The 15,910-nt window shown below is 43.4% G+C and overlaps 1 protein-coding gene across 3 annotated transcripts in view; it reads right to left on the bottom strand.

Annotated features, from left to right (window-relative positions):
* Positions 1-587: 587 nt before the first annotated feature.
* The window catches only part of rg (A kinase anchor protein rugose), a 62,748-nt gene continuing 47,425 nt past the window's right edge, over positions 588-15,910 (bottom strand). For all 3 annotated transcript variants that reach the window (XM_086980947.1, XM_022791715.2, XM_086980948.1), the window contains 7 exons: positions 15,103-15,895; positions 13,347-14,656; positions 12,896-13,013; positions 11,269-12,573; positions 10,522-10,854; positions 9,048-9,343; positions 588-8,604 (listed from right to left, as the gene is read on the bottom strand). In XM_086980947.1, the coding sequence (XP_086837073.1) occupies positions 8,362-8,604; positions 9,048-9,343; positions 10,522-10,854; positions 11,269-12,573; positions 12,896-13,013; positions 13,347-14,656; positions 15,103-15,895 (4,398 nt within the window). In that variant the 3' untranslated portion in view covers positions 588-8,361. The remainder of the gene's footprint in view (positions 8,605-9,047; positions 9,344-10,521; positions 10,855-11,268; positions 12,574-12,895; positions 13,014-13,346; positions 14,657-15,102; positions 15,896-15,910) is intronic.

Genomic DNA, 15,910 nt, shown 5'->3' with positions numbered 1-15,910 from the left:
TAATGAGTTAATAAGCAAACACGGGCTTTCGTATCTAAGGTTTTCTAACTGCACCAGCATCCGCCAGATCCCTTTGTACCTGGCCTTAGATCGGTACTGATTTTAATGGCGGGCGACTCTGCAGCTACAATGGCAACCGCGACAGAAAAAAAACACCGAATGACCGCTAAGCAACTATTTCAACACCAGCTCAAGTCAAATATCGTCTGCGTCAACAAAACTGCTCATGCATGACCCGCTCTTAGCTACCTATTCAACGAGACTGAACGAATACAATAAAACGCACCCCTCGAATTTCATTTGACAATACGCGTCTTGTCGTTTATTTGTCGCAGTTGTGCCAGTTTCGCTTGGCTTCCGTTGACATCATCGTCGCATCGATATTTTTCAATCTGTCATTGTCTTTCTTTTATTGTTTCTGCCCATATTTTATTCAATCGCTTTACTCTCTCTCTCTCCATTTCTCATTGCTACAGTTCTTTCCAGTGCTTTGTTATTGTTTCTATTACTGTTATCGATGTCAACGTCGTCTTTTTTTTGACGCCACTAACGGCAGCATTACAGTCAAATCTTTCTGTTCTTTGGCCTTCTTTTTTTTTTTTTTTTTTTTTTTTTTTTTTTTTTTTTAACCCCCATTTGCGATCTTCCGCTCCGTGTTTTATGAACGCAGCAGGTTTACAAAGTACTTTTCTAGCTAGCTAAATGGACGCCCGTTTACATAGTTAACTCTTTTGCTCACGTCAACTTTCGCGCATCGCTAAGCCATTCTCTCACACAGACTCTCCATTGCTCGGTGCTCGTTACCATTTCTGTGTTCTACCTTGTTCGACAATTCGCTGGACATTTCCGTGGAGGCGGACGGTGGGGTCTCAATTCTAAGCAATGGCGTTTGCGTCTGCTGCTGCTGCTGATTCCGTTCGCTAATCAAATTTTCGAATGAATTCGAAATGACAGTATGGCTGTCAAAACGTGGATTTACCCCGTTTCGTTTTTGCATATATTTGGATAACACATGATTAAACGGGTCACGTGGGGCATCCGTCCGCCATCCCTGACCAGTTCCAGCTGTTAATTCTACTGTTGCAATGCGGCTCAAGTGTATATACTTTCGGATCGTATTATTATCATCTTCGGGTGGCATTACGTAGTGGCGAAATATAATTCAGTTTCCTTTCCTATCATATATATATATATATATATATATATATATATATATATATATTAGTACCCGTATGCTCCAGATCGGTGGACGCACAAAAGCCGCAAGGAAAGGCGGTTGACATTTTAGATAATTATTATACTGTCTCTGATGGTATAGTGTCAGTAACCTAATTCAAAACACACAATTTATCTTAATTATTAGCTTGTCCTTATGGCTTAACGTCATCTCGTGGCATAAACTTTCCAGAGCACTGTAGGGTATGGACGGGTAGCACCCCGCTGATTTCTGGTAAAAGCTTGCGCAGTTGTGCAGATCATTGAAGACTTCTCGGTAATAGTGAAAGGTAATCTTGTATCGAATACAATACAAACTCCGTAACTAAGAACACAGAAAAAAAAGTCGACATCTTTTGAAAGCTTTGTAAGTTCCGCGCAATTAAAAATTGGAGAATCTGCACTTGTTGATTAATCCCACAGCGTAGGCGTTTCTTTTTGCCTCTCTCGACAGTACGACCGTCTAATTTCGGCGAACAAGATGAAATATTTTCTAATGCTTATGTGAGCATTGTCCTTTTTGCACATGATGTTTGAAATTTTGCGTATAAACTTGTATACGTGTCATAATTGCGGCTCTAGTTATTCTCTGCTTACCGGCCTCTGACGCGGACGGAGTTCATATCAGCTCTTTAAATGGCTCTATAAAAAGGAAAGCGACGGCCAAACAGACACATCTGATCAACAAGTGGCGTCAAACGTAGTGTGGGTCAGGTCCGGAGGCTCCTCTTCCCTGCTTTCAAATCTCCGTCAAACGTTTGACCTCTCTGAAGGGACCTGATTGGCTGTGGCATTGGATGCACTAACGTTGAATGACTAGAAGAGGTGTGATAGTAACATAAACAAGCAACTCACTAAGCAACAAACGAAGCAACAGAGGCATTTCTTCAGCGACCTCCTACATGTTTTCACTGGTGTCAGCAGTAGTCAATGCAGCGACCGTTCGAAGACGATATTAATAGCATACATCATTCGCCTACAGCAAAGTTTATGCTATCTTCCGTTTATATGATCCTCAGTCGAGTGCAATAATAACGATTATAATAGAAGTAATGACGCAGCCTACGTAACGGTACGACGCGATCGATCACACCGCCTTTCATTGGCCGCCGGACGAATCTAGACGGACGTTTCTTTTCTCGTTTACGTCTAGCGTCGTTGTTCGGGCTTCGAACATCTTCGGCACGACCATTTGCTATTGTTATTCATGACAAACAAACGTTTATAGGCAACAAACACTATATTCACACAGCAACAACTTTACTACTGCTCACTGTCATGTTCTCGTTGTCAGGCTGTTACGGTCATTAGGCTCTATATCGCGTACTATCGCCCTGGTGCCGATTCGAACCGGCCATCCTTTTCCGTCCCTTCAATATATGTCGACTGCATTGACCAGTGCTGCAGAATTCGGCCTGTGGAATCCCTTTATCGATTGCGCGTGTCCGGCTGGTAGAGCCGAAATCTTATCAACTTCTAGTTGCTATACAATCTTCTATTTCTGTCACGTTAATAATTTCGGTTAGTTGAAATCTAATCAGCACCCATTTTCCTCTAATGCCCAGTCGACGAAATTAGCCACAAACCTATATGAAACTGTCGATGTCGTAGGCAGAAACTTAAAATTGTGTGATCAGCTTTCACTAGAAACAAGTAGAGGAAATACACTGTCGGGTAAATTTTCATCGTTTCCACATTTTCCAGTTTGACTTATGCGTCGAAGGGTGGAAGTTCTCATTTTTCGCTTGTTGAACTACTATTATGGCCTGTTTTCTATCGCTCCTGCCCTTTTCGACAGAAGTTCTTCGTTCTCTTCTCTACCGCTAGTTACCCATGTACCAAACAAAATGTGCTCAGCATGCACTACGTTACCTGCCTCTGCCACTATTTGCCTAGCTACTTTCGACTTTTTTGCACTGGCATTGATACATCGTAATATCGTTACATGTTCGCAGTCCGAATACCGATACCTGGGCCTCTAAATATAGTATGTGAGTTTCACAATATTCAGCGTTTTCGTCGACCACCCGTACGTAATGGCCCGTACGTCATCTTTTCATTGTTCCGGCGTCGTTTTGTCTCTCTATTTTTTTTTTTTTATTATTTATATTCTATTTTTCGACCCCGCATCTCTTCTAGTTCTCTCCTCTTTTTCTCTACTATGTCGCGACGATAAATTAGTCCATTTTGCAAACCTTTTAATATAAACCGTAGTGCTCCTTGAATAATAATAATTATGTAGTAATAGCATCTGTCGGCGTATATTTTCCTCCTCTTATTATTATTATGGTAATTCTTCTTTATAATTATATTAACCAGCATTAGTATATTTATTACTTTTCCTCTATCTCCTTTTCTGTGTCTCGCATATTATAACATGTTTCAAGTAGTTAATTGGAACATGTTTGACATGAACATGATTATTTTTTCTTTCTAGACGGACGGAGCGAAACCGCTCTAAGGCGGAGTTACGGCAGGGTAAATAGGGTCCACGAGACAATCCCATAAAAGCGTTCCCAAACAATGGCGTATGTCGGAGCAACTGTGTTCTAAATCTTGTCCCAACTCTACTGCTTGGGGAAGACGCTTCGAGAAAGATCGCGCAGGCCTCAGGGGCTAACCTCTACGCGAATTGGCCGGATTCTACACGCGGGGTACCCGTTGCCGTTTTAGGGCTAGAAGGACTGTGGGCCGACCTAAATCACACTAGTTGATTAGCCCCAAATTATTAGTAAGACGATCCCTGGCCGAAGGGACGGAAGTATTGCTGAATTGGTTACATAGTTTTATCAAGTCTCATAGCTTCAGTCATCAGTTAAGAGCCATGAGTCAGCTTGTCTATTATCTGTTTTTGCATTTTGTATTGAAATTGTGTTCCATTTGTTTACTGCGAACATGTTTTGAGTCGCGTTTATTTTTATGACGTATTTATGGCGGGCTGATGTGCTTGCGCTTAGACTTCCGTATATGACATGACATTCGCACGTATTTCTAGATAGCACAATATTTTCTGTGATCCTATCTACGCTTCGATTTGTGTGTATGCTATTTTATCTATGGATTTGTTTGTTTTGAGCCATCCGTATTCTCCTAGCAGACAAATTTCGTCTCTTAGCAGGCGGCTTTTTTTTCTCTTATTGCTTGTCCAGTGCTCGTGTGTTAATTCGTGTTGCTTCTTTATGGCAGTCCGTCCGTTTCTAGTATTATTATAATCTATACATGGTTGTTTTTTTCAGTCGTTTCTTTTCCTTTTCCTGTTGTTGTATTTATAGGGATTGCGAGTGCGCAGTACAGGTGTTTAATGTGATCGTTAAGCACGGCCATATGTATAGTTAGCGTGAACGAGTGAACGGGTAGATGTGTGTCTGTTCGCGTGTGTTTACGGATCCCAGGTCATATATGACGCCTTACAAACTGCTAGTCAGTTTCTCAACCCTCAATAGTACAACTGACTTTGGTCATTTTTTTGTCTCAGTCGACTTGGCTTATCGTTGCACATGTATTGTCATCGTAATTACTGGTAGATGCTTTGTCCTATCGAAATGGCACGACTTTCATTTCTCTTCTCCGAATATTTTTCGAGATTTATATGTCCATTGTATATGAAAGTAATCTATGAACCACTACAAGTAGATCGGATGGGTGTTCGTTGTTCCAACATATAATCATGACGTAACTATGACAACGTTTCGCTTATTCGACGCTGCCTACACTGCAGAATATCAATTCACAATTGGCATACAGCTCTGACCTATTCGTCCTTGTTGTGTCAATAAATCATCTATTTGTGTTTCGATCTGCCGCCATCTTTTTGCGGAACATCTGCGCCTTTTATCGTTACTGAGCACAGTATATTATCTACTGGCTACACGGTGTTACATAGTATATTATATTGTCTTTCATAATCGGTTGCTGTCACCACAAATATTCATAATGACCTCCCCACATCGGTTTCCTTCAAAAGAAAGTGACCTGTTTACGTCAACTGCAACCGCTACCACGGCACTGCTACAGCCCTTCCCTACATGTACCATAGCTATTACATCATACATGGATATTTTCTACTAATATAACTGTCCTAGTAATAATAATAATAAGCAATTTGTTTAATAAATAATATACGATAGTAGTAGTAATATTATTGTCGTTATCGATTTCGAGTTAATTGGTTTCATCACCAATGTAACATTATTATCCAAATGCATTTTCTGTTTATATGTTAGTCTTGTGTTTGAGTTAATGATACGAAACTTGGTGCGGTTGATAATAATAAACAGGGTAAATATTAATGAACGTTGGTAATACTTACACTTCGTCACACTGCCAGCACGATAGTCGCAGCGATAAAACAGTTCTTGCGGTTTTACGTTTACGTGTCCCCTCTTCTTTCTTTCGTTTCGTTCTAAATCGATGGACAGTGTAATTCGAATACACGGTAACGTACGTTATTGTTAGCTTTTTAGGTATCTGCATTATGACAACGCGCAGGCCGTTTGAGACCACAGAAGGATTACCTTCACCCGTGCGACAATAGTAATATTGGAAATAATAACTATACGAGACAGGACTTATTCGATCATTGCTTTCGCTTCGCAACGCTGTTCAGTTGGTTGAAGACTTTCGGGTGCTCACTTGCTTATGCTTCTGCACGGCGCCGAGCTCTTCACGGTCGATTTCTATCTGAGGGGCTTGACATAGCTTGACACATAATTACTTGTTCAGACTTCCTGACTAGCGTGTACAAAAGGTCTCTAAAAGTCTTCAAAGAGTAGAAAATAGCGATGTATGTACGTATTTCACGGGAGAATTAGTTCCCATGTGTGTGGGTGTATCTGCGTGGCTCGGCAACGATCCTTTATTATCGCCCTGATCTTCAAAATCGCTGATCTCAGTGACAGACCAGACCATTGAAATGCTATTGGGAAGGCCAATAATAAGAGGTCATTATTCTAAACGTGTGTAAAATGTGTGCGTGTGCGTGTGCGTGTGTGTGTGTATGGATGTTAAGCTTCGTATTTTTAAGTACGTGGCCGCAGCTATAAAAATGAAGATCGTTATTTTTACCACTATCGTCAACCATTATCGTTGTTATCGACACTGTCTATATAGTTTCGTGTTCTAGAGTTCCGTATACTCCCTACACAGTTTACGGAGATCACTGGAGTTGCATGTGTAACGACTTTTGGGCAGCGCGATAACATCGATCGGTTTTCTTTGCTATCACTGCGCTATCGAAGAATACTCTCCTTTACTTCTTCTATTTCGTTAATTTTTACGGGCAGAGTTGAATTCTTTTTGTTTTTCTCTCTCTGCATAACAAACGAAGCTCCAAAACGCAGCACTACCGCTAATTCTAGTGTAATAATAATCATACAAATAATGCGACAGATAGGACAAATCGGATGGAGTCACCGACATCTATATGTCAATAGATATATGTAATATATATATATATATATATATATATATATATATATATATATATATATATATATAGATGTACATTCTATTTGCTTTTTTATTAGCGTCCATATGTCGTGTATATGTTGAGCCCTCCATCTTTTTGTTTCTTGTCGTTTACACGTACCCATATTTATCTTTTCGGAAGAACCAACCTGTCATTAGTACTATTAGTAGATGATGTCTCGTTGACTTTCAGTCAGCACTTGTATTATTGTTATTTGTAAAGTTCTATAATTACTGGCGAAGTTCACCATTTATATCAAAAGCTAACGGCCGTTTTTCAGATTCATTCCTCTCGCGATGTCTGTTTTGTCGCCTACCTGTCGCTACTTTAATTGAAGATAACATCCTTCTTCCCGTGGTTTCTCTCCTTTCTACCGAATCTTCAAAGATACTCCTCGATCACGACTGGCGCAAAGCGACTTTCATCAATGAAGCAACAGCGATCAGAAACCTTCACGTCGTAATTTTTAGCGCGATTTCTCACTCGACCATCTGGATGCCTTTTCTAACCCACTGTTTTTGGAATGCGTCATAATTATTTTTGTCCTGTTTGATCCTGTTCTCCATTGCCCCATGCAATTGCCCTTACGGTTCGTTTGTATTCTCACAGTATTTTCTAGCTTATTTTCTGTGATGCGTTTGGGGTGTCCTTTTGTGTATTGTGCTGAGTACGACTATTCGTTGATTTTTTGTTCAATTATAATGTAATTATAATAAAGTTATAACTTTCAATGATATTATCATCATGGTACTAAAACTAACGCTCACGTCAACGTTGTCTTTTGTTAAGGCAAGTTTCGGGAACTACTGGGCTATGTTTAACGTGTATCTTTGCTGATCCCATTTGACTGCTATGGACCCAGCAACGAGGCGTGCCTACACGTTAGTTGGTTTTATGTTCATTTTTACCTTAGTTTAAATAATTCGATACTGTTCGTGCCTTTTGCAGCGTCTGCTGATTTCGATCTGTTTCGGTGGCTGTTGTAGTTATTGTTTTATATCGGCATATATAATTACTATCATTATTTTCCAACATTCGGACAAAAACGCGCGTAAAACAGACGCTCGATTTCACCGATCAGGGCACCAACAGCTGGTAAACAAAACTTGGTAGGAGAGCGATGATTAATTATGTTGTCTACTATTTAGAAAGATAAATTTGTTTAGCACAAAGCATCGACACGTACGACGTACTAGCACGCGAATGCTAGCACAGTATCGCACAGATCTTACAAATACAATGGCCGGTTTACCAGCCAAGAATGCTGCAGAATTCAGCTATCGGAAATATCCTCAAAATTTTAGCTCCGTTGTGAAGAAAACGATTGCTCAGGATAAGTTGAACTGCCGCACCGGAAAAAAAAACTGCTCAGAAAGCATTACTTAGTCAATCCAATCGATTTTAATCGAGACTGATAATTTTTATCTTTTTTGAAATATTTTTCGCCGGAGTGTCAGATCAATCTCCTCTCTCCTTTGTTTTAGTAAACGTATTATTGACTAGCGTACATATACAGAGGAGATCAGTTTATCGCCACTTTTACCATAGTCGTAGCTGTATGAAGAAGCGAACCCGGTGTTCGCTAATGCGCATTACCAGACAATAACTATTTGAATCCTATACTTCGTTTCGGTAATAATAATTATCGTCATTACTGTTAGTCATAGTATTAATTATTATTAATAGCGCTGTTGGTACTCGTGGTGCCATCGGTTAAAGTCGATGTAGAAGACGGTGATTGAGCCGTTTGACAGACCAGTAATGAGGAATCGTTGATCGTGTGAAAGGGCGACGGAACGTACGGCGCCTTCGCACGCCGGAAACGCGTAGAGAAGAGCCAGATTGTACGTGCGCCAAACCTCGACAACACCACTCTCACCTCCAGTGATAAGGTACTCTCCGTCGCGACTCAGCGCGCAGCACTACGACGATATCAATGGAATCAGCGTCATCATTTCAGAGTAAAAAAGTAATAAAATTGACATGTTAGGAACTGAAATATTGTAGAATCATGGTTTGTGCTTTTTTGTGGAGCCAAGTTCTATCGAGACAAGATTATGCGCCGAAATATAACTATTACATGACTAAATTATGATGGTAATATAATAAGTGTATAAAACGTTTTTCAAGCATAACTTAATTGCACGCATTAAACGTGTCACTGCAATTTTAACCGAGGGCTCTATCGTGATCAGTTTTATTTGTAATGTTAGTACTATGGGAATTTGTTGAGGTACTGTTATGTCTGTACTTGTTTTATTAAAAACAGGACATCAAGGGGCCAAGGGATACACAACCAGTCCTATTTCAGTGAATTATTATGCAAGTGTAGCTAGACTAGAGTAGCAGTAGCACATATACTTACGCCAATATCATCATGGTGTGTAACAGCCCTGAGCTGTTTGCCGTTCATATTGAATGCGCACACGTTACTTAGATCGTAGCAAAGTACCATAGTGCCTTCACGGGATAGGCACACAAGGTGCGGACTGCGGAAGTGTTCGGGACCTTGGACCGATCGCAGCAGGTCGCCTGCCGTCGTATGCACGAGAACAGCTCCTGAACGTGAGCCACTCACGACGAGGCCAAGTTCCGCAGACACGACAATGCATGTCACCTCGCTTTCATGGCCGGATAGTGATGCTCGTGGCGTCGGAACGTCTATCGTATATAAATTTGATGACAGCGTTTTCAAATTTTCGCGCCAATCATCGGGAAGATAAGATCAAGCAATCAGCGAAAGTTAGATTGGGTTTAATGCTGTCCGTTGACAAAGAAAATATAATATATTCATTAAATTGCTATTAATTTAACTCGCTAACAACTAGCGGTTGCTTGATGGCGAAATACGAAAGAAAGTGATTTCAGGTGCTATTAGGTTGTGTCGTTTCAGCTAGAGACCTAATGATAAGCTGTATGCTAAAGATGTAACTGCTGCTGCTTCTGTAGGCTTCTATGGCTTGTACAGAAAAAACTAGGTTTCGCATGTAGTCCGAACTCTGTCAGAGCGTCTGGGGAAATCGTAATCTTCGTGAAATGCTCTAATCATAGAGCTCTATTCGTTTTCCATGAATTTTCGGCTGTTGAAAACGATTTTGATGGCCGAGTCTTCACTACGAAGCGTTGACTCAAAAATGCTATGTTTGTATTTCTTGAATGCCCGAATAGAAACGCTTATGAAAGCAAGATTTTTTTGCTTTTCATAGTTGATAGGCAACAGATATGTTGACGAAGGTAAACTATTTTTGTTAAATGAGAATCCGCTTTGAACAACATACTAAGCTACGCGTTGTGGTTCGAGAAACGAAAAGATCCGCTATGACACCCTTCCATATTTTTTAAAACTGAAGTGAAACGCTCAATGCAGGACGCATTTTGCGTTCGATTTTTATATTAAGCTACAAAATTGGTTCATATAAAGGCTTGGTCAGTCAGCCAACGATGTGAAGTGATCTAGACTGATGCAGTTTTGGTGGGCCAGAAAATTTTAACAGACCTCGGAGGGGATCTACAGAGCATGGCATGGATTTCAATTTAGGAGTTTTTTTTTTTTTTTATTTAGGAGTGCACCGCCTCGATAGATGTACTTTTCATTGGCTTTCTTAGAAGCCTGTATGATGCACGAAAGGTAGGTGAGAGATTCTCCTGCATACTAAGAGAGCGATCATAACATTCATCTATTGAAGTAGTATCTTTAATAAAGGATCTTAGAGAATCTCCTTAGTTAATAGAATTTGAGATATGCTTAAAAAACGAAATTTCTTTCTAACCGACTCAGGAATAGTCTGATAAAGAATATATCTAAAAGACCGCCCAAAACGGACATTGCAAAAACTGACCGGGATTAGCGTTGTCGCCCGCGATAGACTGGGTACGGGCGTTCCAGTGCCACAACAGCACCGTACAGTCCTCTGAGCCCGATGCGACGTAACAGTCTGAAGTTATATTGCATTCTGAGCGAGCCAAACATGTAACGACCCCAAAATGCGCATAAACAATCTGCAAAGTCTTAGCAGATTCCGTGGCAAACACTCGAAATGATTTGTCCCAAAATCCGGCAGCGATGATAAAACGCGAATCGACCGTGGTGACGAAGCACGATGGTCGGACCTTCAGCCGCTGCGAAAAATCCGAATCACCGAGGTGGCGCTTATGCGGCGAAACGTTCATCACTAAAAAAATTTAAAAAAAGAGACGGCTTAAATGATAAGAGACTATGGGTATAAAAATCTTGCGCTGACATAATATCTTCACGTATATATTTAATCTTATCAGATAAGATATTTGAACTCTTACCGATGCTATGCTAGGTTCAAATGTCACTAACGGTACAAAGGTTAGCACGACACATACGAAAAAACTAAGTGGAATGGCGCGCTTAGGTAGACTTAAAATCATCTCCTTTTCTTTTCATCACTTTCCCATAGGTACAAATTAGTGACTTAGCATTTGTTGCAATCAAAGGGTCGAAACTACTTCTTAGCTAAGGCGAGTTAGAAGTTGCGAAGTGTTTCAGACGTTCAGATTTTGTCAGAAAAACAATACCTCTTGTTAAAAGTGATTTTAAAAAGGCGAACTATACTTACTAAGTAATGGATCCATTGACAATGGAAGGACCTGGCTGTTCTGTTGACCCGGCCCGCTCTGGGAGGACACATCGTGATGATAGCTGCCCGTGGGTCCGCCGCCACCCCCATGCAACGGGGTGCTGAAGTTTGGATTCCAGCGGTTGACGGCAAAGTTGTGATTGGCCGCCACCGTGACAACTGATGGCGCTGGTAACTGCGGGTAAGTATTGGCTGAGATGTGCACAATCGGCGAATTTGACAGAAACTTGATCACCATGCAAACCTCGTCGGCCACAGGCGAAAACATCAATGGGCTTATGTGCATCGCTGAGCTGCGCGGAGGGTGTGGTTCAAGTAGTAGTTGAGATGGTGTCATTCCAAAATTTTTTATTTGCTCCTCGATAGCCTCACGCATTACCGGATCTTTGACGCTTTCCAGCTCGACGTTGCCCTCGTACGTGAGGTAATAGAAGACGTTAGCGCTTCGTACAGCTTCTGGCCCGCGTTGCTTGTAGCCGAATATGAGGTCGATCCACTGGTGCAGCTGGCAGCTAACAATTTCCGATTCCAGCGCCATTCGATGGATACGGACAAACTCTTCGGCCGAGCCATTTGCCCAAGGGGGCAGTTGAACGTCGCTAACAAGGTGACCATCTTCCCTCGTCCCAAGCCGGAACCCATTGTGATTTTGGAAGATCTCCGGCAGATAGAAAAACTCCGGGATTAGCTCCTTGACATCGGACGTATCACGTTGGCAATTACGCCACGACTGACCGACGGACGAGAAAAGCCTGTCAGGGTGATCGAATTTGCCGTCCTGCAGAGCTAAGAACATAGTCGCGAACGGCTCAAGTCGTAGCAGCCAGTTGAGCGTGAATGCTGCAGTCGAATAATGTGTCCCGTAGTGGAATGGCGGGACAACGTCGTGCTCCCATGATTCATAGCGCTCTTCGAAAAACTGCTTACGTGATGGATTTAACGCACCAATGGGCTTCGAGAGGTCACGGTAGTTCGAGGGCAAACTTAGGTCGAGTTCAGCGCTCTCGTAGTTGGTCAGCACCCAAGGAAATATGGGGTACTGGTTGAGGTCGCTATAGGTGCGGCCGGCAATCGTGTTTAGGAACATGAGGTATTCGAAATTGGATATCTCTCGGCGCTGCCACTTCTGAGTCATGTTACTCTGCTGAAAGATCTGTCGGGGCGTCATCAGTGACGCACGTCGCGTTTGACCGATCCCATACTTAATACCTACACCGACCTGGGGCAGAGCTTTCACCACCCTTTTTACCGTCTTTGCGCTGTCGAACGCGAACATGATCGAAGCTACAAACAAAAACGGGTGTAATAGAAACAATCAGTGTGACGAAACAGCAACGCGTTCATAACTAACTTATTGAGCCCATTCAACCAAATATGTCCAGTAGTGCCACTGAGAATTGCTTCAAGTTCCCAAAACAACTATGCGGCATATATTTGATCGAGAAGGGATCTTTGTATTGCTCTGTCTAGCAAGAACTTCTAAATAGGAAACGTAACTTATTGCGTTATGTTCTCGTACGAATCGAGACGTTAACAGATGGATACTACATGACATCTTCTATGCTAGAATAGAACAATGTGCGCATGGACTAGGTCTATGGCTTACTTCTTGATGCAAGGAATATCTCGAGAGCGACATTCTGAAGCAGGTAGCGGCGCGAAAAAACTGCCCGGATTTCGCTAAAGTGCCACTTGCCATGAACATGCTCACAGTATTTCAGCACCTGCAGGGCAGAAAAACACAGTAGTAAGAATAGCGTTCCGAACACGCGATATCCAAAACCTTTGCAGACTATAGGGGTGTATATAATGCAGCTCTACTAGCAGTAAGTAGATCCTATTTCGTACTTTGCCCTATTAGATAGGTCTATGCTGGAGCAAACATATGCCTTCAGTTCAAAAAGTCTAAACTGACATTTGGAGCATGTATTTCATCTGGAAACCTTTTTTTTTCTCTCTGTTCGAAAGCTTTTTTCCTTATATCGAGAGCCATGTTTTACCTCCAGTTCAACGTGATGTTTGACCTACTTCAAGATGCTACATCGTATCTAACTTACGCGTGGACAGTTCTTCTTGAACTCGGCATCGTCTTCGTCGACCTCGAAAAAGAGTTCGGACTGCGTCACTGACAGGGTGCCCGGCGCAGTTATGCCTGGAGCAATTAGTCGGCATCGAGTGCTCAGACTTACACTGCCGGTGTATTCCGCGTCCAACTCCTTGTCTTCCCAATATTCGGCTCCGTCAGCCGCTTGTCCACCGGTCAGCTCTCCGCCCGGCGACCCGTTTTGCCGTCGCTGGGCCGCCAACTGCCGATGGAGCTCCTCGCGATCGCGTGATACGGTCGCTGCGTCATCGTTGTGGCCGTGGGCGTGTTCGGCCCTGAGCGAAGCGCCGTGATGCGGCGATCCGAGGGGGTTGCGGACGAACCGTCTTCTACGTCTAGCGTCGTCCTCCCAACTATCAAGCTTCAAATGCTCGATCCGTTCAAAATCTACTCGAGTGCGGTTCGTCGAGGTGTCGATGGCAACGTTGCTAGCAGTAGTAACCGTTGGAACCGAATGATTTGTAAGACCATCTTTTCCGCCGGCTAAGTTGGTCACGGTGACGATCGCAGGGGCACTATTGTTTTTGTTATTATTAGTGCATGCTGTTCCCGCGGTGGCTGTAGGGGTAAACTGCGGGCTGCCTTGTCCGCCGCCCACGCCACATCTGCCACGCAACGCCAGCGTTCGCGCTTGCTGCATCTGCTGCTGGTCTCGCCATGCTCCGTGTCGGTTTGTGAGCATGTTGTGGACTTTGTCGATCATACGCTGTGCGACGACGGTGTCTCGTCGACGGGCTGCTGTGATCAGGTGGTCGCACATGCTCTCCTCGTCGCGACGTTCGGCAGCGGTTTGGCCGCATAACTGTTCGAAATCGGCATGCTTGATGACATCATCAGCGCGCATGCGGTTTAAGATAAAGTCAGCCTCGTTAGCGACCCGAACGATGTGGTCTTTCATGGCATGTGACAACAGGCGTCCCTCGTTAATTAGTTCAATGAATGCTAAACCCGCATGTTTCTGCAGGGAGTTTTGCCACTCTTGTGAGCAAAGCAGCATGACAAGTTCAACAACCGAGCTAGAGTTTTTAAACGTATTTAAGCCTTTGCCCTCGACAAGTAGGTCCTGACCGTGGGAACCCACTAGCGTTTTCGAGAGGAACTGCGCAAAATCGACCATGATCTCACGGAGCAACGGGCATACCCCACACAGCGCTGTCTCAAGTTTTTGGGTGAGGCTCGGTTCACGAGACTCACCGTTACCCTGACTACCTTGGCCGGCCCGAGTGAAGTCCCCGTTTTTGTTGGATCCGCCATGAGCCTCGTCTGGAAATTTATTGATAGATAGAGATAAACGGTAGCCATTAGACTAACAGAAATCGAATTTTAAACTCTTTGCACCAGCTCACAGCTCGATCAATACAGGTCAGCAAAAAGAATGTAGTAACAAAGGCTTCTTTCTATTTTTTCTCCGCGGATCAACTGCCATTGCACTCCGATAGTCTCACTTGTTTGTGTAGCTCGTACCGGGACAGTTTCGAAGATACGCGTGGAATACAAGTCTTTTGACAGAGGGAGAATAGTCACGTCACAGTTTAAGAGTCTGCATTTTATATCTGGTAATGTAGCAGCAAAATTAAGTGCGACCAAGAAAGTGACTCAAATAGAATTATCTTTTTCTAAATAACTAAGCAATGACTCTGAGGTGTAATATAAATTCTTGCTGTTTACACAGAACGTCATAACTCAGTTAACCTAAAAGAAAATCTCACCACTGACAGACGACAGGTGTGCGTTCCGCTGGTGACAGTAGGCATGGGTGGATGAGTGGCCCTGACCGAGGTGCTGTTTAGGAATAATCGGGATACTGGACGAGTGCAAATTGGCCAGGATATCCGAATCTTCACCGGATGTCCCGTGCCCATGACCGATATGGCTGTGGTGACACGACGAAGCCGTTGTCCGGCCATTGTTTTCGTACGCAGTGCGCTGCTGCTGTTCACGGTCGCGGCGTTCCGCATGCGGACTAGCCGGTTCTAATATATCTCGATACTTAGACACCATCAGAACGGAGATGAAATAGACAACAGCTAAAGCTAAAAATTGAGCTTGTTTAGTCTCGTCATCTCTGTAAATGACAGCACGGAGTCTGTTAACGTCCATGTCTTGTAGAAGCTTCTCAGGCTCCTTGACCTGCATCAGGCTGCCGCTGAGGTCGTTACGCATTCGTTGTAGGGCACTGGCCATTGCGTGATTTGTTTGTACCTGCGAGGATACTCCATGGCCGTGATGATGACCGGTGCTGCCGCTAGATTGCGCTGGTGGTGAGGGGGCGGGCAGTTTGATTCGTCCGTCTAGGCACGTCCGCACGGCGTTGGTGCAAACGAGCCGTAGACACTGGCGGAGAATGCCCCCCGATGCCATGTTCTTTTCCGATTCGAGCTCGGAGAACGAAAGCGATGAAGCGAACACCAGTACGTCGGCCAGATGCACTAAACGCTGGAGGAAGGCGAAGCTCATTTCCGATGATAGCCCCTGCGTCGGTTCTACCACGTCCAGCTCGTGCTGAACAAGAGGTAA

The sequence above is a fragment of the Varroa destructor genome, unplaced genomic scaffold (assembly GCF_002443255.2).
Source record: "Varroa destructor unplaced genomic scaffold, Vdes_3.0 BEIS01000002.1, whole genome shotgun sequence".
Classification (NCBI taxonomy): Eukaryota; Metazoa; Arthropoda; class Arachnida; order Mesostigmata; family Varroidae; genus Varroa; species Varroa destructor.
The sequence above is the reverse complement of the archived record's forward strand: the minus strand, read 5'-3'. Positions and strand labels throughout refer to the sequence as shown.